Genomic DNA, 26,947 nt, shown 5'->3' on the forward strand with positions numbered 1-26,947 from the left:
GGAGGTCAGATAGGCAGTCGCTCCTTGTAAAGCACTGGCACTCAGCTGCATCCGGTTAGACTGGAAGCCGACCCCAATATACTTGGGGAAAAGGCTCGGAAGATGATGGTTAAAAGGACTCCTTAGAACTTTTTTTTTTTCAGGAAGAAAATATACGTGTGAAGTTAAAGAATACTTCGATTTATTTATGATCTTAAGTGTTTCTCTTTTCTTGTATTTACAAGTGATTATGTCATTACGACAATTGATACTTTCTCATACATCATAGATTACACACATTATAAGTACGTACAACAAATAAACAGTAATCTTGTCATAACAGTACATAAAGTGAAAGCAAACAAGCCTGGGGCGTATTATATGATTCGGCATTAAATTCTGATAGATGTAAACTTATAGTGATGAGAGAATTGATAAAATTCATGAAAAGTTCCTTTGGAAGGCAACAATTTCGAAAAATAGCATTTTTTGAGTTAGGAAATCCTCATCAGATCATAAGTGTCAGTCTTTTAAGGGCTAAAACCCATATTTGTTCTTCTGAAGTACCAATGCCAACGTATCTCTTTTAAACGACCCCGCAATCAGAAATAGCCTAACGACTGCATACAAATTCTAAGTTACCCGAAGTTTTAACCATATTTTAGGGATCAAAATATCCATCCCCAGATTTTCCTTTCAAGTTACTTCTGTATAAATTTTTACTAAAGCAATAATAAATTGATTATTAAAGAACCTCACTAACTTTCGCATTTCAAATAGTTAAAAATGTTCTATGCGCTCGCGCCGATATGCACAGATGTCAAGGAGCATTAAAATTTGTCACAGCGGCAAAGTAATGATTAGACAGAACACGACGGACCGATAAGTGTGTAGAATCGTGCAAATTACAATCACACACGCTTTCTTATAAAAGGTAAGAAAAGGTTGTTTACGTAAATAGAAGTTATTTTTGTTAGAGGCGTGAAAGTTTTTGTCTAATCGAATGATTTGACATCTATATTTAATCTGCACACTTAAGCCTATCTACCCTTTTTTCTGAAATTTAAATTCTGAAAGTATCAAAATTACTTATAAAACTTTGCTGTATACACAGGTCAGGTCATCATCAGGTAAATACTAATGTTGAGTATATACAAAATCTACTATCTGTCTTAAATAAACGAAGTATGTATATGTGAACTGACAGTAGGTATATCTATATATTCATACTATATCAGACTGCGTCCAGCATCGTGACATTGAATAGACCATTCGGAAAAGCACTATCAATGATGATGATGATGGCGACATCTTATCATCACTTAGACAGTGATGGTAAGACAAGTTCAATAAATACCTGATGATAAGAAGGTGGTGGTGGCGGCGGACTGGCTGATGAAAGACTACTCCTGGGTGACAAGGATGGTTGAGATGGAGAACTGCTGGCACCAGGAGTGACACTGTCAGCATTGTAACTCGTGCCACGTAGTAACCTAATGACAAGGGAATAAGATTAAAAACCTGTTAAATATAACAAAATTAGGGATCTATATAGTTTGGAACTGGAAATAAATTTTTGCAGTTTTTAAATACAAAAACATAGCAACATTTATTTAAAGGCCGGTACCTCAAAACTTTCAACACGAAAAAGTATAAGAATTTCATAAAACAATAGCCGTAAAGTATGTCAAAAGTTGTATCAGCTGACCTTACATAGGACAAAGATATGCAACGTAATCATTCTGTAATCCTAGGAGAAAGTGCCGACTGCATTCCCAATCCTTATAAGGCTGTTGCGAATTTGGACTGAGAAAGTCGAATCGATCCAAGAAAGTTTAAGTCATTGTCCGAGTTCAAATTCAAATCATAATCCTACTTTATAAACGTCCTAAATCGAGAAATTAGCATAAAGCTATCCGAACCTTGCATAAATTTACTTGATGTATCGCCAAACGTGTTCGTAATAATTTACTTTGACGTTTGAATGGGGAAAAGTATTTCGCACTCACCTTTCAACTCTTCGATGCAAATCTACCATGTCGATGGGTTTGTCAGCGGAGAACGACGTGGCTATTTGCGGGCCTCCGTAGATATCGGTAAAACTGATACCGGAACTTAGGGAGCCTTTACTACTGGCTGTAGAGAGGGACCCTAGACTCGAACTACTTGACACTGACAGGGTACTTGCTGATAACGTCTTCAACTGTCCTTCTAACGTCGTCATTGATGTTAATGCGTCTTTTAACTGTTGTAATAACAGTTGCTTTTCTTCGTGTAACCTTAGTCGGTCAGCAATGCACTTGTTGGACATTTCAAACGCATTTTTAAGGTCTTGCTCTAATCTCTTGCATTCCGTTTGGATTTCAGTCATCTCCTGTTTAGATCTTGTTCTTGGGGTTATACTCCTGAGTTCTCTGAGTAGCTGTTCCTTCTCTTGGAAGAGGAGCAAGCGATCCTTGTCGGATTCCGCTTGCCCGGGTTGGACTTTGTCCTCAAGGTCTGCAAGTTGCTGCTGTATCTGTTGTATCCTCTTCCTGGCTTCGTCGTACTGAAGGCGAACCCGCGCCATTTCAGCTAGCCTCGTGCCAATAGGAACTAAGTCGGCACACAAATCAGTTTGGGAGGCAGTACTTAATTTCTCCTGAGGGAGGGAAAGAGTTGATAGATCAGGTGATGCATCTCCAAGTTGCAATCTCGTCAAATCGTCTTTCAGTTTCGCCAAAGATTGCATGAGGTCTGCTCTTTCTTTCTCTCCTGAGGTGAGTGATTTCTGAATGTTTTTCAATTCAGTCATTATTGCTTGGGCTTCAGTGATGTTGTAGCAGCCTTGTTGAGCGCTGATCTTTTGCTCGACCCTGAAATAGAAAATACAGAATAAGTTAACATTGATTATATCCTCTTAATCGAACAAGTCACAGAATAGTCGAACCTAAGACACTACAAACCACTCCAGAGTTGACACTCAAATGAACACACCACACAAACTCACTCAAATACTCACTGATCAGACTCGTGGTCAAGAATTGACAGACCCACACTTAACATACCCATACTACACATTACCACCCCTCAGCTTCCCTGTCTTCACCACCTAAGAACCATTTCTAAAGCATACTAACTCAGCCAAAGTGTCGACTCCACGACGGGCGCTGGCGACCTCTGCTCGCGCTTGCCTTAGCTCCTTCCGTAGCTGGGCCACGCGGCCGCGAGCCTGCGTCACCTCCGATCTTAGTAGCTCGGGGTCGTGGCGGGAAGTTGTCGATGTTGTCGTCATAGACGTGGTTGATGAACACACTGTGATAGAAAAGAAAAGGAAAATTTTATGAGGACAATAGTTTAAGAGGTCAAATGATGATTGTCTTGGATTTAATAGCAAAACGTGTGCCTCATGACTCCAATGTAAAAGTAAGTAATGTTTATCTTTCAGAAATATATTAAGGTGATGGTGTATTGATAAAAGATACAATATAAATTATAGCCATCAAAGCAAAACAAATAAAGCGTAAGAATAAAATAATGTCGTCGAGTTGAAATATAATAAAATAAAAAATTACATTCAATAAAAGGACACGAAGTTTCAACATTAAGAGGCAGGTTTTTGCGATAAAATGTAGACACTATCTATGGAATCAGATAAAAATAAAGCCTTATACACATTACGATCGTACGTTTTGTTGGAAAAAATAAATATTAAATTGAAACGCTTGTCGTACGTACTGGGGACATTGTATTTGACAGAATTATTAGTATTGCTTTATGATAGTCTTAAGAAAAATAAAAATACTGGACAAGTGACCAATTAATTCTTATACTTTAAGTTGCGTCGGTACTTATGTAGCTCTTATCTTTGAACATGATGCTGTAATTGAGTTTTACCCTACCATGCTCATTTGACTTATTTTTCTCAATATTATAAACGAAAAAAATAATTTGTATTTCTAAAGTGCATTACTTCATTAACTTCCCAGGAATTACTAACTTGGATTATTATATGAAAATACATTTTATATTGGAACGTTTCTTTGGTGCCTGACGGACCCCTAATAGAGGGTACGTAGATGGCAATCGTAGAAACGGCACAAATGATTATTTTCAATTTACCCACGTCCTCCGGAGCGTATGCAAACGAATTAACAACTTTTTGTATTGATGACAATTTACTACATATTGGCTTGAGACTATGCCAATGCATTTAAATACTACCTTTATTAATTTATAAAAGCTTCAATCAATAGAAATTTAAGTACTACTTGAGCTTAAAGTGGCAAGGTGAAAAATATATTTTTTTTGCTGACTATATAATGGATAATTTCAAAATTCTATCTCTAGTAATCAAATCAACGGATATAGAAATCCGGCTCAAGTATGAAAGCTTAACATCAGCAAACATCGATCCATAGTGACATCGGCGTTTTTAATATTATTTTTACTACTCTTTCGAATTGACCGTCTATTGATGTTTTACTCCGAGTACCCAGACAGAGAAGTTTCCAGGACTCTTAAAATTTTACATTGGAATTTATAATATCTAGATATAATAAAATACTTACGACTAGTCCTAGAGGCTGCGAGCGTGGAGAGTGCATTATTCAAATGCTTGTACTCATCCTGGGCTAAACACAACCTCTGCTTCTTTACATCGTACATCTCTTTCTTCGCCTGTGGACAAAAAGAGATGGAAATGAATATCACAATTCCAAAAAACAAAAATGAGGACTTTTTTTTCGAAGTTGGTTAATAGGCTTGTTCCCACTTGCTCCACAAATTCCTTCTCAACGAGTTCAAAGCGAAAAAAAAACAATTCTTTAAAATTAATAAAATCTTTTCTCTGAGGTTCAAAAGATTTTATGTAAAGTACGTAATTTGGTATGTTGCTGACGATAGACAAAAGTTTTGGAACTATTTGGAAGGAATTTCAAGGTATTTTATTAATTTTTTTTTTGTTCTTAATTTTTTTGGACCCAAGTGGAAGAAATGTATGAAAACTTTGCTAACAGAAAACAATAAGTTTCGAGCAAATGGAAACAAGCCGGTTAATGAAAGGAGCAACTACTACCTTAAGAATAGGTTTGTTAAAAAAGTATGGCTGACAAAATTATAGAGTGGACTGAACAAAATAATTAAATTCCTATCGTGGTTGGAATATCAAGTTATTCCGTAGCACCATCTAATAACTGGATACATTGTCGTATGGTAATGTAGATAATGAGTATGATTATTTTGAACTTGAAATTCCTGAGGCGTTTATATTGTTTTGTTTTGATATCGTAGTTTATGGTGCAATCTACACTTTTTTACGCTCTATAAGTAGAGCATTATTAGCATGTTTCAGGACATATTTTTACATTGATAACCAAAATATTATAATATTTCAACGATCAGACAACTATTAACAATAATAAATTTTAAGTATGCGGTTATAAAGAACCATACATAGGTACCTATTAATTTATATTATGTAAACTAAATAAAACTACATGATTTGCATCTTATAAATCAAGACCGTTACGGTAGGATACCATAGTCAGACTAATCTTTTAGCCGAAACAAATTAACTTTGAATTTGCTTTAAAAGGCTTATGGTGATCTCTTTTGATTTAAAAAGGGTACATAATTACGTTGATGAGTTGTTCAGAGCTCATGTTTTTGTGGGTAACATAAAAATTGATTGAATTACAAGACAAAACTGCTTATAAAAACTTAATTATTTTGCTACTGGTCCACAACGTTATTCCACGTCAGATGTTATTACTATAAAACGTTTGATCGAGTGTGGAAAATTGTTTTAAATCTCAAAACTGCTATGTTTGCGGTAAAACGTACGTATTTCTGAAAAGTTTTATCTACTAGTCATTTTTCGACAGCTCGATAAATATTTATAGAAACCATAAAAATAGTGGAACCACCTAAATAAACCTATTTCGGCTAGGTGTTGGACCAAACGCAAATATTTTTGCAAGGCATAACATTTTCCTATGCTCCTACAACTAAACATTTGTCATAAAATATTTGGTCAAGACATGAATGTGTTAAAATAGAGGCATCATAAAAGTATAATGAAACGTAATAATCCACTGAGAATTCATAAAGATAAGGTTAAAATATCTCGCAAGAACATACGAAATTCATCAAGTCACATACAAAATTAACGAGTCATTAGATCAGAGTACAGAAACACGCATTTTTTGCTCCAACCGTTAAATACAGTATTATAAGTTGGGCAATGACTTTTTTGGTTTGGAATCCGTGTAAAAACAGGTACGAATCATCGTACGGTTATATCCTGCTCTGCAAAAAATCACAATTAAATAACTTTGAACAATGTATTCAAAGCTCTGACGTCAAATGCCCGATCTCGATGTGTAGGGTGCACATAATTTTAGAGGAAAAACAAGTGACATTTACGGTGAAAAGCCGCAGCGATCCATTGAGCCTGCAGGCTTGCTGCAGCCGACTCCAGGTGTGCGGCGGGCACTGCGGGAAGGTGCCATTCCTGCTGAGCACCTGCGTGGCCACGTAACCTTGACCTTCGTAGTACGCCACTTCAGACACAGGCACTAAACGCACTTCCGCGGAACGTATCTGACGCACTGACAGTATGTTTTCGTAAATAGCCTCGTCCTCTAGGTTTTGACCTTCGGGGCAGAGCCGGTAGCCGAACTCGCGACTGATCTCGTCGAGGTTAGCGTACTCGGGGCGCTTGCGCAGCTCGTCGATGTTCTGGTACTGGGGCTCGTCGCGCACGCGCAGGCCGGCGGGGCGCGCGGACGAGGGGTCCACGCGCACGCCGTACTCGGGCGGGCGGCGCTCCATGCGCGCGAGCTGGCGGCTGCCGAAACAGCCGCGGCACCAGGTGTGCGCGCGCGGCCGGCCACTCTGCGTTTCGGGCTCAGGGGGAGGCGGCTGGGACCACATAGTGAGCGCTCGCCGCAACGGACACATCTTAACCCCCAAAAGGGCGCGCGTCGACTGGCGCGGGCGCGCGGAGCTCGGATGGCGCGCAGTGGAATGCGCCCGCGCCGCCGAAAGAATGCAATCTCGGGCGCATTTCGGAGGTCGATCTCTCCGAAGGGCCGGGGTCCGCGGGCGCTCCCGCCTCCCGGGCCGCGGCCATCTGTCGTAATAAGTTCGTCGAATCGAAACGCACGGCCCGCCGAGGTGTCGGCGCGAGGCGACGCACTAACGGACCATCACTGACCTCATCCCCCTCATGCGAAATCACACTCATATTTTTTTTTCATTTCAATCAATTCAACTTAATGATCGGACTGACCTAAAAATTATTGTTTTACTTCTGCATTTTTTCATTCTATGTCATAATTTTGACTTTCGTATCTGATTGTTCACATTCTCTAAGTAATACTTATTGTCCAACTCAAAAGAGCTCTGAACTCTTACACAAGAATTCTTAATTATCTCTAGTGCAGCCTCCATATTTATATGTTCCAAGAAATAACAATAAAGTGGCAGCCCTAAACGTAACAGTTGTTTAATTATTCAGAATGAGCTTAGTTAACTAGGCGGTGATAAACAATCGTAATCGCAGCAATCCTCGGATGACCGCGGCGACAACAGCGCTGCGGAATGCAAAAAAGCTGAGCAATTTCACATGTGACACTGGCCATGTAGCGGTCACGCGTGTGCAGTACTTAGCGCGCGATTTTCTCAGATTTTCCACGTAATCAATTTACATGCTTTAATGGCGGTATGCGAGGGGGAGGCGCGCGGGGAGCTCAGGGCGCATCTGCCGGCTGCAGGTAGACGCGTACATTTTTGTTCCGGAATTCCTTTACACGCATTTGCAATCCCGTCCCGGCTCCGAGCCTTCGTATTGACCCGAAGTTCGGAAGTAAGAAAAAAATTAAAAGCAAGTGAATTCTCGCCAAGTGTTTTTCAATCGATACGAAGCAGCCTGTCGAGCTATTCTCACGCTGGTACGGTGGAATAGCTCGCATTTTTTTCTAACTAACCGCATAATTCTAAAGCCACACATGTGCGAGCATGTTTGATTTTTCAATAGACACGCGACCACGTTATACTGCAATGTGATTTTATGTAAAATACATTATGAATATCATGCCATGAATTGAATACAATGCAAATATTTGTGAAATGTTTTTCCATGAGCGTCTCCTTGGAACACACTTTTGTTTGGAGGCTATTAAAATGCAATGTTGTGGAGTATAACCGCAAATAACTATAACACTTAAAGCAAAAACTACAAAATAGACAGTTTAATTCATAAAACTCAACGTTAACGAGTTGATGGTGTACGGACAGGTAATTTGGCACGCTGCCTACATTCCGACGTGCGGTATGTACGACTAATAGCACCATGTGTTTTTTGCTAACAAATACCGGTAAAATTTCAGGTAATGACGAAAATAACACAGATAATGTATCTACAATAACAAGATGTTGAAGTAGGATTTCATAGAAATGCGGCGGTTAACGTGGAGATTCAAGAACGCGGTATAAAATAAGTGACTCGAGAAATTAGATGCAATTATGATAGAAAAGAATGTAGAATTCTATTTCTTGTTGCCTTAATAGTATTTTAACACTTCTCAGTAGATATAACTTATGTAGTTAAGGAGAAAGTTCTTGTGGATTAATAAAAACATTACACAAAGTTATCCGAGAGTTGATTCTCAAGGCCTGCAGTGACAAAAACGTCAAAACGCCATCAATAATTTCCATGGCTTACGTCTGGTTGGTATAAAATTTATGTTTTAATGCATATATCATTGTTGCATTCTCAACTATGTATGAGATAAAGCTCCGTACATTAAGCTCCGTGAGAGGTAATTTTATTTCCCATGCGAAAGACAGAATCTGGATAAAGGTTTCACTGGAATTGTTTTTAATAATTATTTTCTTATTGTTGGAATCTGTAAGTTTGCCGTGGGGGTTTCTAGTAAGAGCATCTGCCTCCCTTGGACCGGTTGCTTTTCGACTCACTCTACCAAGCCTGCATCTCTTTCCTTCTCACACAAGTTAACTTATAGAGCCGTCCTTATCACACCTGCAGCCTACGGAACTAATTTTACGTCTTTTTCTTCTCGTTGGCTATCTGCTGTAAACGACCGACACATTCGAGTTTTCTTTGGCTCTAAAAAATGTATTTTATTATTTCCATCCACATACTAAGCATTAGCGCAAACTTAATTAAAACGAAAAATACCACTGGAATTTTTGCTTGCAGCGATTTTTTCTGCAGCCGTAATTAATTTGTAATTTTAATTCAACATTTAAAAAATACGGAACATTTGGTATTAATTTAACGCTTAAGAAGATTTTTCACGAAATAACAACACGATTTAAAATAAAGCCGAAGGTCTTGCTAGATAATGTCTGTTCATATCCAAAATTGAAGCTGGCCGAGGTTGGAAGTTTTGTTTTTATTACTTTGGGATGGCGAGCAGCGGCCGGGGGCATGGATGCGATTAAAATTCCTGAGATACCTCACGCCTGCCGTCCCTTGGGCGTTGTGATGACCATAGACCGGACAAGCCGTGTAACTTTCCTACACTATTGTTGCTCGGTACTAACAAATTGCTGATTTTCTGATAAAAATGTAGCTTTTTATAAAACAACGTAGAAACCAGGTGTCTGTAGCCACGCTTCAGTGTAGTTGGCGGAGTTTAAAATAAGTTTTAGATTTATACCTTTACTATAGCTTATATTTCTTTCAATTTACCTATACATTCCAATAACAATTGATCAATGAAAAAATATCGCGATATGAAGGACCTGACACGCTAAAATTGACATTGCAGTCGAAAAAACAATAAAAATTAGTTTTTTTCTTAATATATTGTCTTGTCTTGGTTTTCTTAAGGCATACACGCCACGGGCCCCTCTAAGAGCAATCTGCAGCAAGAAGCAAGCCCACGGGCAAAGCACCGGCATTACCATATTACAGAAATTATTACCATTACAACATAATGCGACGTTGCGACGAGACCGACACGACTACGAAATATCATTGTTATTATAACGTATTGTAATTAGAACATATTTCGAATAAAAGCAAGAAAATAAGTTCATTGATTAAAAGGCAGATGTCACTATGAGATTCGATAATATAAATAGATAACAACATCATAATATTATAGTTACGTAATATTTTCCAAGTCATCAAATTACCTACCAAAAAGCAATAAATTACTGAATGAAAACTATAATTATTGCTGGTATATTTAACCTTTGTATTGATTGGTATTAATATGTTAATAAATAATGTTAAAAACTTGTAGTACTACCCAAAAACTGTTTAACAAATATGAAAATCTTAAGTGTAATGTGAACAAGATTTAAAAAGAAAAAAATGTAATTAGTGCCGCGCAAAGACATTCTTCTGTGGAAGAAGAAATCTTGATAGGAGACACAAATGTTTCTATAGCATGTTCTTAGAAGACTGTGACTATATAGTACACAATCTGTGGAACCATGCTGGATTCGAACCCGCGACAATTGACGCGCAATCCAAGGCTTTTACAACTTAGCTACCAGAGCTATCATAATAACGATGAAAATTGACCATTCATTCAACACTTTATTATTATTCTATTCAAGTAATGAAAGAAATTGTTTAGCTTATATTACTTTTTAATAAGATTTAAAGCAAACGTGCTCAAAACCTACTTTGCCACAATAATATATCAATCAATACAAACTTTAATTTGATAGATCGATCGAGTGTCAAACACTTATTATTACGGCTTTTTAATTAAGCATTCTCTGAAAAAGTTATTAACACGAAATATAAAATGGACACCGTGAAATTCACAAGGAAAAATAAAAGTACAAAGCGAACGTAAGAGCGGTACAAAAAAGTCATGTTACTATCAATACAACAAAAAATCAAGGACACGCATTCACACGAGTTTAATCTCATCCATCATACATACAGACGTTCGTACAAAGAGAAGAATGTACCGAATATTCATATTAATAAACTCGAGTCGAATGCGGTCTAGCGTTATACACGATTATCCTTCCAGGGGGAAAAGAAAAAACGATGGTAAAAAAATAATATGACAGAAGGCGGTGGAGGGGGAGGCGAGGTGCGCGGGCGCACGAAACACGCGGTTTGACGTATTCGTTTTTTACGCTCATATTCTTATTATTGGGTCCAACCGCTCCCGGTGTTACGGCCGTGGAATGCGCCATAGATTGACTTACGCGCAGACGCGGCATCGATATTTTATTTACCAAGAATATTTTGTTGTAAGTACTTTAGTTAGTGTAACATTTTTGGGTTTGGATCCCGAGTTAAATACAAACTATTGCTTAGCACAAGTTTGGAAAATAGAAATTTAAAAAAAAATCTAATAAAAGACAAGTAAACTAAACTTATAGTAAAGAAGACTCTTAAATACATGAGATTATTTGCCATGCCAGCAAGTAAAGCGACTTCTTAGCCCTTCGCACCATAGTTCAGTGTACCCTATAACAAAATTCATTTCATAGTATACGCCTATTATCAATTCCATAAATATTTTTATAGTAATCAACCTATCAGCTTGGAACGCTAGTCCGCCGGCAAAGTGGCTATTACTAGATAATTGCACGCACTAAACTTTATAAAATGACATTCATCACTAGCCTTACAAAGGTTGGGAGACATTTTAACAACTAAAGACCTTCACATCATATTTTTATTAAATGTGTCTTTACTTTTCACACCAAGGCAAGACCGCATAGAGACAGAAAGGCCGCAAATTAAAAGTTGATTGTTTGATGAGCAGTAAAAGTAGAATGTGCCACGGAATTCCCCAGCAACAATTTGAAACAATTCTTGTAGTAAAAGAGTGCTAGGTAGCAAACGGTTCAATCGTATCACAAATCATCTAGCACTTATTTAACAAAGAATAGAAAGAAAAAAACACAAAGAAACACAAAACAAAATACACAGCCAGGATGCAGATCTACCTACGACCTTCATAACGTAAACATTTCTGGAATTTGTTGAAAAAACAACAAACGAGCGAACACCCTCGTGAGAAATGGTTGAAAAAAAAAACAGAGATCCTTTGTCGTGGATGGGAATCGTGAGTTCCAGGAATTCGCGTGCCATCCATACAATAAATACGTTTGTTCATAGCACAGGCACCGCCGTTGTGTAGAAGAACGCACCAATGTAGCAGACGTAGATGTAAGGAAAAACCCGCTAGTTTCAATTAGATGATGAACATTCTAAGGTTTGTTTTATTTCACTTTGTCGGGTTTCGTTATCTTTTATTTGAAGAAGTTAGAATACGGTTTCTAAGAATCGCGTACTATCTTCAGTCATTTGCGAACATTCATAATAGTATGTCTAGGGCGTATTAGATGATCTCTCTGAACTGAACACATTTTCCACGATCATCAATTTTGCTCAACGAAAATAGAAAATCAACAAAATTACAATTTACTTGGAACAGGCAAATTACACTAGGTAACAAGCTCGTAAATCACGCGTGTTCCTTTAGTAGGCAAGCACGAAGACGGACAAATGCTGTAACCCCGGGCAATGCGTTAAGCATCCCTTTATGGGTCCGTTGTTACTGCCCACTTGAGATGTCTATAGACATAGATCGATTTTGGTTGATAGGTCATGTATATCTAAAGGAAAGATAAATATCAAATGTGGTTTTTATAATTTGGAGAAGAGGCATATTTTTAGGGGATTCCAAAGCATAAGTCTGTCGAAACAATTCCAAAGCAATGCAACCTTAACAAAACACGCGAGCGTAGGAGGCAAAGACCTACAAAAGGCTGCGAGTAAAGCCAGAATTAAGGACATACTTCATGGTATTATTTGTGTTACGTTTCAAGTTTATACTTATTCATACTGCTGTACTAAATACTGCCCACATGCGCATAGCTCGCGTAACACAAACGCGGTTAAAGGCATGAATACACATAATTGCGAGTGCGTGAGTCTCTAATATAGGGTTACCAGACAAAGGATATGGCCTGAATATAAAGGCAAGTTTTGAACTGCAACCGAATTTACGTTACCTTTATTATCTTCCCCACAAGATTAAGCTTCGAGAACGATAAAACGATTTTTAAACTTGATGACTTTTATATCATTTAGAGAGATTCCTTTACCAATGATTTATGTGCATAACTGAGATGATATTGTACCCTTACGTTATAGAGACATAAAATCTCCAAAATGTAATTTTTCATCGCGATATTCTCTGGTAACCCTACCCCAAGGTCCAGCGCGGAGGTCGTCCTGTGCGCACGCGTCTCCCGCTTCGAAAACAATCTCGGGTTACGAGCAACCAACTCGTGTGGGCACGAAGTACCTACGCCAGGACGACACGAACTCGCCCGATTAACATCCAGATTGATATACCCAGTGCAAAAAACGTATGCCCTAAAATGCAGAGAGGAAATTTTGTACGTGCAAATATTTTCTGAAGCGTTTGGAAAGACATGGAATCTGATTATCAGTGAGTCAGTGTTTGATTACTGATAATGTAATACTGTTTTCCTGAAAACCATCTAGTTGTTTGGATGACTATATTTAGGCACAGAAAAGAGAATTTGTAGATTCTATCAACAAGTAATGATTTTGAAGAGCGAGAGGAGGAGTATGATTGAATAATAACGCCAGATTACAGAGGAAAACAGGCATGCAAATTCGTAAAATGTGAAAATGTGTCCACGTTGGCTTTGGCGTTGGTCACGGTGCGCGCACGCAAGTTTACGACGGGTGTAACATTAGCCGGGCGGTGAAACAATAGGCGCACGCGCTGAGGTCGCTCGCCGGGTCGAGGACGGGCCGGGACAGCCTTCCTCGTCCTTCAGCCTTGCAAGCTTTATTGTACGTGTTGCTATGGACCTGTAGCCATAAGCTGGGTTTTGAGACGCTCCCTGAGTTTATGATTGAAAAGCTCAAAGCTCTGTTTAAAACCTTAATTTTGATTGGATGGAAATGTCTGGATGAAACAGTTCTAACTGTTGAGGCCTATAGAGATGCTAAAGAGTAAAATTCCATTTAAAAAATGCAACCAAAAATACAAACTAATCAACAGCAACCCAAAATGAAATTGTATCTCAAAACTCAAAAGACAGTCACGTTTCAGAATAATGTACCGACATAATTCAATTCGTGTTGAAACATTTTAGAGTGTTAGTTAAAAATGCGACGCCTGCGCAGGGGCTCATGTCATCCGTTTATGATTGGAGGACGCATTCCATCGTCGATGCACGACCGACATGTCTTATGGGAGAATACAAATAAGATAGGACATGGATTTTTCTTTTTTTTACAATTTTATGTTTGAGAGTGTTATGTGTAGAAGTGGAATAAATTGAATGTATAATTTCTTATGAATCGTTATTTTTGTCACGTTATAGACTGTGAACGGTTTATGTTATTGTAATGTGGTGGGAATTGGAGAAATTCATAAAAAAACCCTGGTATGACCATAAAGTGTTTTTTACCAGGTGCGAAAATCTAGTTGCCACATATGTCTGCATATTCCTAAATGTTGTCTGCTATACTTCATCAATATTACTTAACCCTCCTAAAATCTTAAAATTCACAATTTATTCGAAGATTCAGAGTCGACTACTGGTTCATTTACATCACTGGAGGGCCGGGCTTCGAGCTACTTCAAAACTTGTTTTATTTTTATGACAGAGATTTAAAAGGACAATGTGTTTCGACTACTGGGTTACGCTGAGATTAGATAATATTAAATGATCCTTTGTGTAAACTACTCACTCTTAAATATTCTTTATGGGCATAACATGTAAGTTGGTGTACATTTGTGACTGTGTAATCTGATTAGGAATTTTGGGATTTCAATTTTGGAGTGGTTTAGAATTATTTTGACCTTTGGAAGATTAACTATTTTTGTTGGTAAATCGTTGATGTGAACTGATGCCATAGCAGCTATAATTTTGATGTGAAAAAGGATGACTGTCTCTATTAGACATGCATAACTCTGTGCCATTCACAGTCTCAACCAGCAAACATGACATGGTACGGCGCCATACGTTCCAAGTAATCTATATTTAATAAGCGCTGTAATTACACAAAAAATCCAATTCACATTTTGTTTAATAAAGAACTAAATAAAAAAATAAAAAGTCATACTTTCACTTTGTAGAATAGCAGATCATCAAAGGCCTCGGGCTAAGCAAATACGAAGCCTAATAAGATTTGAAAGACTAAAGTATTAAAGAATCTATTGGTATTCATTTCATACGTATTTCAATGAAGAAAATGTTCATTTCTATTTTTAAAATATCTAAATAATCGTATGGACCAGTCTGACCTTTAACGGCGTAGAGCTTTGACAGATGGTGTCATTAACTGCACCGGACTATGCGTACGGTGAAAAAAACTCACTTTTTTAAAGTTAGGAACTCGTCTATAATTATAATGAAGCATGAACACATCGGGTCAAAAGAGTGTGGTAATGTCAGTGGTTTAAAATAAAACGTAAGGAATGTTTTCAAAAGAATTTTTCAGTTTACGACTAGGGTTGAATTTTAATGCTCAGTTTGGGGTAGCACAAATATTTCTGTTAGCTGTTGTATCAAAATAGATTTACTAACATTAACATAATTAAGTAAAACATTGACTAAAATATTTCGTGAATGAAATAAAGAAATAAATTTCAGAACACTCCGAGAAAATTCCAATGGACTCTTAAATCTTCGTCGAGACGAACCAGATGCGCCAAACTGGTATGATATTAGCGCAACATTTCTGTTCGTACCCCAGCCTACAATTATTGGGCAAGGAACAACCCGTAATTTATCAGTAGTATACAGTAGCCTGCACGTACGTAATAATTATTTTTTAAATATTTAAAAAATACCGGTTGATGTAAATTGGTTGGTAAGAATGCAAGTCGTGTGCATCTTGTGTAGGTATATTGGCGGTAGAGAATTCAATGTCATTGGAGTTATTTTACTTTGTTCTTAAATGCCATTTTGTATTAGTCATTTGCTGTCCTTGAATGAGGATATAAGCATGCAATATTTAGCACGTGCTAACATTTTCGTTGTTACACGTTTGTTCACAAATACAAAGGTAATGAAACTTAGGGAGGGATTTCCCTTGCTAATATAATTTTCCATGGAAACAAATCTATCGATTTAATGCAAGTTTGTAGGGGTATCAAACGACAGGGGCTACTAGCTAGATCATTTGTGTCAAAGACAGGAAAAATATTACGCTTTGAAAGAATAAAACTAAAAAACTGTCCTCCTTGTAAGTATGTATATTGACTCATAGTATTTCTGAAACGTCAGTAGAATTTACGTCAGCAGTCAATAAACGTAACATATCAAGCATGTAGGAATTTTCCCATAAAATCTCGAAGTAGATCTCGTTCTTGATAATGTACTGGGTGTCCCATAAGTCCTTTGAAATCTAAATTTCGAATAAAATTTAAATGGCGCGCGGGAATGGCATGCGGGGTGCGGGGATAGCATCAACGGTCTTTCGGAATTCATTCACCATGGAAAGTTTTATCGGAGCAGACCGTGGTTTTTGTGTGCTTGAGTTTTATCACAACAATGATTCGGCCACCATTGCGCGGCGTTAATTTAGAGAGTATTGCAATTTGCGCACGTTTAATGACTTTCCCAGTGTTCAAACGGTTAAAAATTGGGTTCAGCAGTTCGAGGTGGCTGGATCTACAATTTTAATTTGTGGAATAAACAACGATCGGGCCGCCTAAGGACATCACGGACGGAAGACAACATCGACGTAGTGCAAGAGTCAGTTCGTGAAAATCCCACTCAATCCATTCGTAAGCGTTCCAATGCATTAAATACACCCAGATCGACGTTACAGTTCATTTTAAAGAAAGATAAGAAATTACCATCCATAAAAAATTCAGTTAATACAGGAATTAAAAGATACGCCGCGCAATGGTGGCCGAATCATTGTTGTGATAAAACTCCCGCACACAAAAACCACGGTCCGCTCCGGTAAAACTTTCCATGGTGACTGAATTCCCAAAGACCGTTGATGCTATCCCCGCACCCCGCATCTATTTCCGCGCGCCATTTAAATTTTATTCGAAATTTAGATTTCAAAGGACTTATGGGACACCCAGTATAATTATACAGTATGTTACAAGTATTGTCGAATGGAATGCGATATACGCATGACCCCAATGACCTGGGTGCTGTCAACATTTTTATAGATTTATACAAGCCGTTTTATGACAATCGGATTTTAATGCCCGGGTTAAGTGCCAATGGAATTTCAAAACGATGAGCTAACATTCTGGAACTCTGAGAAGTACATGGATGTTTCAAAATATTTATATGTTTTTGAAAAGCATAAAATTACTATGTACCGTTCTTTTCCGTAAACGAACCAAAACAGCTTAATTAAAAAGCAAATTCTGCTTATTTTGGACGTCAATCTCAAGCGTCCAATCAGCTCGTAAAATAAAACATACGATTCCCATATTTCATTTATCTCGAATGCATCGATCACATTTCTCTTGTAAGGCATTACCACAAGTTTGGGCTCGGAAATATTCATTCACGATTACAAGGTGAATTTTAAAACGCTACCGGGTGAAACATCTTGGTCCACGCGTCTGTATCGAAAGGTACTTCTTAAAATTCCAACATTCTCATGATAACGATGGCTTTACTCGTTAATGTTATGGCCGTTACATGTTTTATACGAGCCAACGATAAAACTGTGGATTTTAAACAAAAGACTTTTATATTTGATTGCACAAGACACTTAAGTCTGCAGGATAAAATATGGGACGAAACTTAAAATAAGTTTAACAAGTTATTGTGTAGGAAATTGACAAGGGAAGGAAGAACTTAAGAGTGGTCAGGTATAATGCTTGTCGCTATTAAAACAGTTATGTATGCTTCACTGCGGAATACATTAGCAAAGTATTGAAACATAATTTCCTTATTTTACGGCATGGAAACACTATTGGAAAATCTGACTGAACAAAATATGATATGTAATTAAAAATACCATGAATAAGAATTGCGTAAAAATATACGCAGATAATAATGACGTGGAAGCTGAAAGGTTTGTTATTCAATTTACTGTTAATAGCAAAAGTAAGAAATGTTACTTTAACAATCTTAATAATTATGTACCCAGTGATCAATACGGACATACTGACGATTTGGATGAACCCTAAAAAGAAACAATAAAAATACCAAAGAAAAATGTTACCGCTAAATGCTCTGTCATCGTATAGTACTTTCAAGCTTTTTATTGTACGACTGATCCCCATTCTGAGCATTCCAACAGTATGAGTGTGTGATGCACGTGTTTTAATGACTGCAAAGGATTGAAAATGGTATTTGAATATGAAAGGGGATTTGTTCGTTGGGCTTTTGTGTGACTGTCAGCTCATTGTAGAAATGTGATATGGTTGACAGTCAAGTAACAGGACTTGTGCTATGAAGATTGAAGAAAAGTTTAAATGAAGCTAGTGAAATCTCGCAATATGATAAGGATCAGGTAGTTAATGCCGATTTAAATGTCTCCGAATATGATAAAGAGGAAACATTATTTTTCCAAACCAACAATATAAATTAGTACTACGCTAATGATGTAGAAAAATCGGGTTAAATATTTTCATAGCACAGATTATAATCAAATATTTAAATTCGCCTACATTGAAACGAAGTTACGCTTGCGTGAAGATTAAAATACATGTCATTGGATTCTTATGAGAAATGCGTGCGACCCAGACGATTTATATCGACGGTATTTTAATGGATTTAATCAATTCCCCTAGTGCAGTGCTGCGTTTACGATGAAAAATGGAAGAATCGCTTTGCATATTATCTAGATGTATCGTTTCCATCTAGTACGAGGAACGTCCATTTATAATGGGACGCATTGATATAATGCTTTTAAATTTTCTACGTGATATCTGTGTATGATATATTGTTCAAGTCAGTAGCCACTCGGTGACCCGTGCAATTTGTAAACTAAAATCACGCATCCTCGTAAATTTACAGCCCGAAGGCTGTGTAGGGCGAGGCAGCGTGTAATACGAGCGGCAGATATATCATAATCAAGCCAGCATCTAGAATCAATATATTATCTGGGCGGTAGCCAGTCGAACGGTAGCCCAACGTTACATTACATTAACAAACGACCCGTTTCTAACTCAGCGGCCTTTTATTATAATATTATGCGATATTGTACATCCACTGTAATTACGTGTTGACCTGTTTTATGGTCAGCCAGTGTCCGACCATCGTGCTGTCGTTTATTTCTAGTTTATTAATTTCAATGTTGGCTTATTTTTGTCTTTTATGGCGTTAGTTATAACTAGAAACTTGTCTTCATGTTTCTTCAATCTCAAATGCTAATTCTTACCTGACTTGTACGTACAAAGAAACATTGGACCCTGGTAAGGAATAGGACCCAAGAAAGTTTATGCATGATGCTGCAACAGACATATGTGTACCACCGACCAGCCTGTCAACCTGACAACTTTACGACAGCGCTCTTCTTTACGATTTCCGATGGACAAGACCAAGATCGGCTGTATCCAATTAGCAGGTACATCAATTTCTGTGTCATGGTTATTACTGCCAATTAGGGATGGGCGATACCTACGCCGCGGGACCGCATACAGATCGACTTTTTAGAGCAAGTCGGGATAGAGATCGGTTTTACACAAGTCCATTTACGCTCATGTTTGATATCATTATCGATAGTTATTAATAGATGTCGGGTTATATGCGCTATCAGAAATCAAATCAAATTATGTATGTATTTAAATATGGTGACATTTATTGTATTCATTTTCAAATAATTATAAGTATCAGATGAGTTCAGAAAGCCTATGGACTAAGGTGTCGTGAGACACACATGCATTGTCCCTATTTCTAGCTTTTCGCCATTCCCGCAATATACCACAAGGCCTGACACATTTAACCACTGAAATACTTATGCATGATTAATAAACAATACTAAAACATGCAATACCGCTGTCAGAAATGCGTTTCATTCATTTGCATATGCAAAAATGCAAATGCGATGTCTAGTTATCAAATACCTTATATCTGTAATACTTGCTGTTCCTCATTTATTTTATTGAACCAGCATGCAATAACTTTGATATTTAATTATTTAATCAACTGACAATGGACCTTTCTTTTTGTGGTTCCTCGCGTACATATTATATTTTTTATGCTTCTAGACACCAATATACTAACGTTGAAAATACTATTTGATTGCCCATCTTCACCAACGCGATGAATATTCATTCAAATATTATTACCAACACCTATACAAGCAATTCACTTATCTAACATCTCGTTAGAAATAACCGATTCGAGAGGCACAAGGAGAGAAATATTCAATTTATTACTAATTACAGTAATATCTGATTTAAATGAGAGAATATAAATGGTACGAAATTTTTATTGGATGGTTAGATTGGCTGCTGGCTGCCGGATGCTCGGTTATATAATAAAAGTAACTGGATTTTCGTAGCCGATAAAGTTTTTGTAGGAAATCAATCTGGTGTGATGTTACTTGATGAAAGTCTAGAAGTGCTGATGACCAAAACCATTTTAATGAAGTATGCTGCCACAATAAGTGGAACCAGTTAATACTAACACATACGATAGAACGTTGGAAACACCTTTTGTGCCAAAGATTTTGCTAGATTTCCACATATACGAATCCCAATCCGTCTAACATTTAAAAATAGTTCAAAATCCAGTCAAAATCCGGGCGGTCCATGGCGTCATACATTTTACGCGAACCGTACGGACTCTCCACGCATGTGTTACTTTATTACCTAATACTCTGATTGCGTAAACACATTTTATGAGGATTGACGTGTTCTAAAAACGGCTTATCGCGTATCGTAATGTGCTACGATAATAGTAATGTTGTAGAGAAATTTTCTTTGTTCTAAGCGTTTCAATTGACGTATTGTATGTGGGTTTAGATTTACGTTTTTTAACTTTATGAGTCAGTGGGAGAAATTGTTTGATTATGCACAAAGATGGACTTGCTACCGGAGATGGTATGAATGGAACAATAGCTCAAGTGGCATTGTATACTGTAGTCATAATATGCAATTATTGCGCAGTGCAAAGTATCTACATTGAGATCATTTACTTCTACAATATTTCATTCAATAGGTAATAATAGAATAGGTTCACAAAGGCTAAAGAAACTATTACTCCTGATGTACTTAAGTCAATTATTTTCAGCTGTCGACAAATTTTAGCCTATATAGCTAATTACTGCCGGTGTAGAAATAATGGCATTGAATGAGATTAATGAATAGGATTACGACATGAGTAATAACTAAAAACAATGATGCACCCATATTTAGTCATCGTGGCATCATGCTCTTATTTGTATTGTTTGACAGAAGCTTCACATTCAATTAAATTGAAGTGCACGTCACTGAAGAATTTAGGTTTATATATTTTAGATGCACTTATTTTGTTACCGGCGTCGGCTAAGCCCTAGCGGCTGAGTTTTCTTTAATCCTCTTGTCTAACTAAGTCTATGACGAAGAAACATACAACGACATACTTATATGTACAATACTAGCAAGTTGGGTATTGTGACTATTTTCGTAATATTTACACAAAAGCCCTTCATATTCTAATGACAAACAAAGCGTTTATTAGGTACAGCCATGTCCTTCGTACGAGGAAGTCGGTGCTTAATCATGTATAGGCAAGTAGTTGGCATTTACCACATTGTAAGTACGGGCCATCCCACAAGAAAGGTGACATTATCCACTAATAAATTATTTCAACATTTATAATAACAGCTTGAAGAAAATAGGGGATTCCGGCTTGTCGAAGAATAAATACATATTTTAATTCAAAAAAATCTGTTATAATACAGTTTGAAATTAAAGGAATTCCCATTTAATTGCTAATACAATTCAAACTGGATATACCAGAATTGGTTATTTATTTCTAACTTATACGATTCTAGTAAATGTCTTACGACAGACGGATATTTTCTGCGGATTTCCCACTTCATTCGGAATGTTTACGTAGACGCGTTACATTTGCTGAAAAGCCCATTAATTTATATTCTGGTTTTGAACCGGTCGAAATACCTCATTTGTAAGTATGTAATAATATCTTTGTTTTGTTAAAAAAAGCTGCATAATTATTCTTTACGACGCTAATTTTGTTTTTAACCTCTAAAATTGCTGCTACAAATAGACCTCTGCAATTAGGACCAATGAAGTGAGTCCTAGAACCGGTTCATCGCATGTTGGAACCGTTACAACATGGGACTCTGATTACCCCTCAGTAAATTAAGTATCCTATGTGTCATATTAATGTATTATGTTGCTTTGCTGCTTGTTTTCTTTGCAGGATGGACGAACTTTATCAAATGTCAAGCTTGAATGTTAGTTCTAAGTTACAGCTTGTGTATGACACAAGTTATGACTAGCAAGACATCATCACGAAGTAGATAACTTATCTACAAATATGCTTTATGCAACATTTTAATTACGGCAAAGAGCAGAAGTTCCATACGGGGCTACGCGACACCTCGAACATGACTGTTTTTTTTTTTCAATTAAAATATTTCGAGGGCCAAAATCGAATGCGGATTCCACGGTTGAAAGCAATACTTCTGATAAATTATCGCCTGTGTCGTTTATCACCGGCAACATTGTAGAGGTAATAAAAAACTGTCGGGCTAAGATGTGTATCTGTTGCTGTTGCGTTCGAAATCTGAGGTAATGCCAAAGTTCCAGAGGTTTTTTTGTGATTTAGGTACACGCACAGCCTAAGTTCTTTATGTTAGTTACTTTGGCATAAAATATAACAAATTCAACTGAATTCTTTTTACTTGAGTTTATTCTACAAGTGATTTTCGAACACTCTTTCTCGACATAAGCACTTCAAAGTGTCCCATCATCGACTCAATAATAACTTATCCCTTATATTATAAAGTTTTTTCTTTATCAATTTTCAAGTGGATGGCACAAAACACTATCCATTCTTGCATACGGCTGATAAAACAAAGTGCATGCTACATCGTCCGCCGTTTCTCGCCCGGTCGTCCATCGTACCTTCCTCTCTTACTTTTTGCTCACAGCGTAACCTGGTGGCAGCATCATAACTATTATTTATTGACGGTTTGGTTCGTTTTAAATTTAGTATAATGATGAGTTTGCTGCTACCACTTCAGTGTAAACCGCTTCCTTCGCTTTTAAAGGTATGAACTTGGATACAGGTAAACGACGAGAAGTATTGACGTCATAGTTGCAGTCTTTTGTTTTTCTATGAGAACTATTTCGTAGAAAATTGTATATTTAGAAATATTACAATATATGCAAAATATTTCAATTCACGGGGCACTAAAAGCAGTTACCCCTTTGCAAATAACAAGACAAGCCGTATGTTCTGTAGATGCCATATTTTGAATGCAAACAATATGGATATTGTCAAGCATAATTTTATGCTATCATTGACTACAAACACACACACATGACGTCTTGTAATAGGAAAGTTATAAATAGAGAATTTATCAAAGTTCATGCGTTACAGCCACTCAGTCTCATTGGACAAAGATGAGTACCTATGGAATGTCAGTATTTCCTGTTGTTTATATTTCTGTGGCTACGCAGTTAAATACAATTGTGTTTGCATAAGTTTTATCTTTTTATGTTGTTACTCATCCAAAAGATGGGCGTAGTATGGTCTAGAAGTTTGCCTTTTAAAAATATGTCGGTAGTAGGTATTTCTGACTCAGAGTAAGTCTAAAAGAACCAAGTAACACTTGCCTAATCACTAAATGAAGCAAAAACTACAAGCTATGTTTTACAACTTCTCTAATAAAAGCGTAAAGAACTGTGTGTTTCCATTTCTTTACGAATATTATGACATATTTCGAGCATAATATAGGCCTAATATAGGCACTGGCATTGTTTTAGGGCCTTGCTTTCAAGATTAACCACGTATGTTGACATTTGTCAGTATGTAATGATAATGACCGTAATCGGGCGTTTCCGAGAATGCGGACAGAGATGCCTCACACAGGAAAAAAACCTTAAAAAGAATGCAAAGCCATCTTTTATGTAATTTATGTTTTTCGTCATTATGTTAAGGTAGGTCCGAAATAATCTTTTGAACTGAAAGTCTAACTCTAAAGCATATTTCCTTAACAACTAACAAAAGCTGCTTTACCTCTCATAGAATTCCGTCAGCTTCACTCTCAACAATTTCATAGAAAAACTGGTTTAGTTACTCTGCCATCAATATCAGAGCGTAACCCAAAACATGCTTCAACTCCATACCATATCATTATTGTTCATTAAACAAAGCTACCATAACCCGTATTCCCAACATCCGAAACACCAAAACAACCTTGTCTATGGTAAAAAAAAGATCTGGAAGCTGTGCCCCTCCCCCTCATCTGTGGTGCCTCAGGCTTTGGTTCATTCGACCTTGGTTCCAGGAACGACCCGGGTCAAAAATAATAACCGTTCGCAACAACCATCAATTTTCTACCATCAAAATCAAAATAATACAAATTATACGTATCCTTTTTTGGGGTTCCGTAAAAAACTTGTGGGGACGTATTAATTTCTGATGCAATTTGGATCTATTGTAAGATTCAGAAGTTTCTTTACATACAAAGATCATTGAAAGTGTGGTTAATTTAGTTAATAAAGTAAATATGCAATAAACCTATGCTCGAGCAATAACTTCTCTGAAAACCACACGGATCCCTCGAGTCGGCACCAAAATGATAAAATACCTTTCTCAAAATTCGATTTCAAAATTATTGTGAGCCACATAACCAGTTGTTACGGCGCATATAAAATGTGCAGGGCGTGCTCAATTAAATATGTATTAGCGTATGTTACCGCTCAACATTTGAATAAATGCAATGCTAAACAGAATTTGCAGTCGACTGCTGACAATGAAGCCAGGAGAAGGCTCCGTTGAATGGCAAAGTTTGTAAATATAGGGAACAAAGATCCGTGGTGTTACTTGTGAGAATCTAATTGTATTGATTAGACAAATCATGACGTTTGCTTGGCTCTAAATCTTTATTCAATCAGGCAATTAGAAGGGCTGTGAATAGTAAGTTCTAATGTTTATTTGTTGATGAAAATGTGGGGTTCAGGAAGTATCAGCCTTTATACATAAAATTCTAAACTAAGTAAAATCAGTTACTGACTGTCAAAAGAGAAAATTCTATTCATAGAAAGGAATTCCTTTTATCTACACATATTTCTACACCAAGATTAAAATTAAACAATGTTGTATTAACATACTCGAGGCATTCCATCTTGAAAAAAGATAACGGACAACAGTTAATGATACTGTTATAGGTTAAAAGAAAAATAAATTACAATGACCACAATGACAAAGATAAAAAGTAAATATGGGCTCTATTGTTATTGTAATACTAAACAAAGGTGACATCATGGTGGCTCCGAAAGTGACGTTGGATGATCGAATTACTGAAATAGAGATATGGAAACAATAGCTCTGTTACGGGTTAAGCCGAAATGCTGTAATGCTAACAGGAATGTTTTAGCTCCATATAAGGAAACTTTAGTATTCACTAAATAATCTCGATAAAGATTTATACCAACGGGCTTTTAGAAATCCTTCAGTAAATTTTCAGAATATACTTGACTATAAGACATCTAATCTCCTTTACATAATGTAATTGCAAACTAAAGTACATCCTGACAAAGCATTATAAGACATTACTGTAACAAACAGCTTACAACAAGATTAGGATTAAAACAATGAATAAACAAAATGGTATATTGAACTGTATAGCACCTGCGATACAAATAACTTCAAGTGTTAGGGTCCTTTGTAATCGGATAAGGTTGTGGCACACGACCACGCGTAGGATTTTCTGGGAACTTGCCAAATCTGGTAGCAGCCTTCTTGGTAAAATTCCTGACTGCCTATAATCTACTTAGAGGACTAGAAGGGATCAAGTTTTGAAGATGATTAATTTATATAAAGCAATATGGGCGGTAGTCTAAAAAACATATAAAAAATTGGTAAGGTTAGTGATTAAAAAACAGCAATACAGACCCACAAAACTTTGAAGTTTCTAGTCAATTGGAAACTCAAATATGCCTCAAAAGTCAAATTCTTGTAAATCCACCTGAATCTAATTTACCTAGAATATTAATATTAATTCCAAAAAAATGTGATACATTTTTCCTTAGCCTCACGCAACCGCATTCCACGTTACAAAATTAGTGGCATGAGTAGGTTCTAGGAAGCCGCACGAGAAATTTTATGCTTCCGAGAAGGACTGATGTCTTATAGACCAAATCTAATTCTGTAATCGCACGATACCACGGAAATACCTGGGGTATATGCAAAACCGAGGAATAGAGGACATTTTCAAAAGGCTTTACGTAAAGGACTGAAGTTTTCAGGTGTATTTTTTATGTTCGCAAAACATTACAATTCTGAAATCCATCTTTGAAACGTCCATACTTTAATGATTTTCAGCTTGACAAGTGTTCAAAGCATTCCCTGATCAAGACCTTTTATGAATAAAATTAATAAAACCGACAATCTTTATAACAAAGATTAACCCGTTACTGTATTTATCACCAATAACGAGAACAATTATCAGTCAGTTTCTAGGTTACGTAGGCGACGTCCCAATTAAAATTCTATACAAAAGCTTATTTGCTAATTAGTGAGCACGATTTTATTCATATTGCTAAACAGTTTTCTACCTATAGCTAGAGTTAGATACATCTTCCTTGCGCAAACGTCCATGCTAGACTTAAGCATGTATACGATTGGGCAAGCTTTGAAATTCTGCTAAGAAAATGACCGGTGTTGCTTATTCTGTTAGCCGTAGAGGTGATTTTAGGTTGGTCGGTTGTTTCTGGTTGGTAGAATAGTTAGTTTTAATTGTGTGCACATGCTTGCACGTCCCCTTAGTGGTGAGGCTTCTGTACTATTATACTCGAGATAAGTCAGTGAATTTTTA

The 26,947-nt window shown here is 36.9% G+C and overlaps 1 protein-coding gene across 3 annotated transcripts in view; it reads right to left on the reverse strand.

Annotated features, from left to right (window-relative positions):
* The window catches only part of Kibra (kibra), a 61,395-nt gene that overhangs the window by 11,850 nt on the left and 22,598 nt on the right, over positions 1-26,947 (reverse strand). For 2 of the 3 annotated variants that reach the window (XM_064039343.1, XM_064039344.1), the window contains exons 1-5: positions 6,385-6,936; positions 4,530-4,638; positions 3,099-3,273; positions 1,989-2,834; positions 1,337-1,472 (exon numbers count right to left, since the gene is read on the reverse strand). In XM_064039343.1, the coding sequence (XP_063895413.1) occupies positions 1,337-1,472; positions 1,989-2,834; positions 3,099-3,273; positions 4,530-4,638; positions 6,385-6,921 (1,803 nt within the window). In that variant the 5' untranslated portion in view covers positions 6,922-6,936. Of the gene's footprint in view, positions 1-1,336; positions 1,473-1,988; positions 2,835-3,098; positions 3,274-4,529; positions 4,639-6,384; positions 6,937-26,947 lie in introns of those variants that run through there. The other variant, XM_049841287.2, reaches the window with a different exon arrangement.

Source organism: Helicoverpa armigera, chromosome 19 (assembly GCF_030705265.1).
Source record: "Helicoverpa armigera isolate CAAS_96S chromosome 19, ASM3070526v1, whole genome shotgun sequence".
Taxonomy (NCBI): Eukaryota; Metazoa; Arthropoda; class Insecta; order Lepidoptera; family Noctuidae; genus Helicoverpa; species Helicoverpa armigera.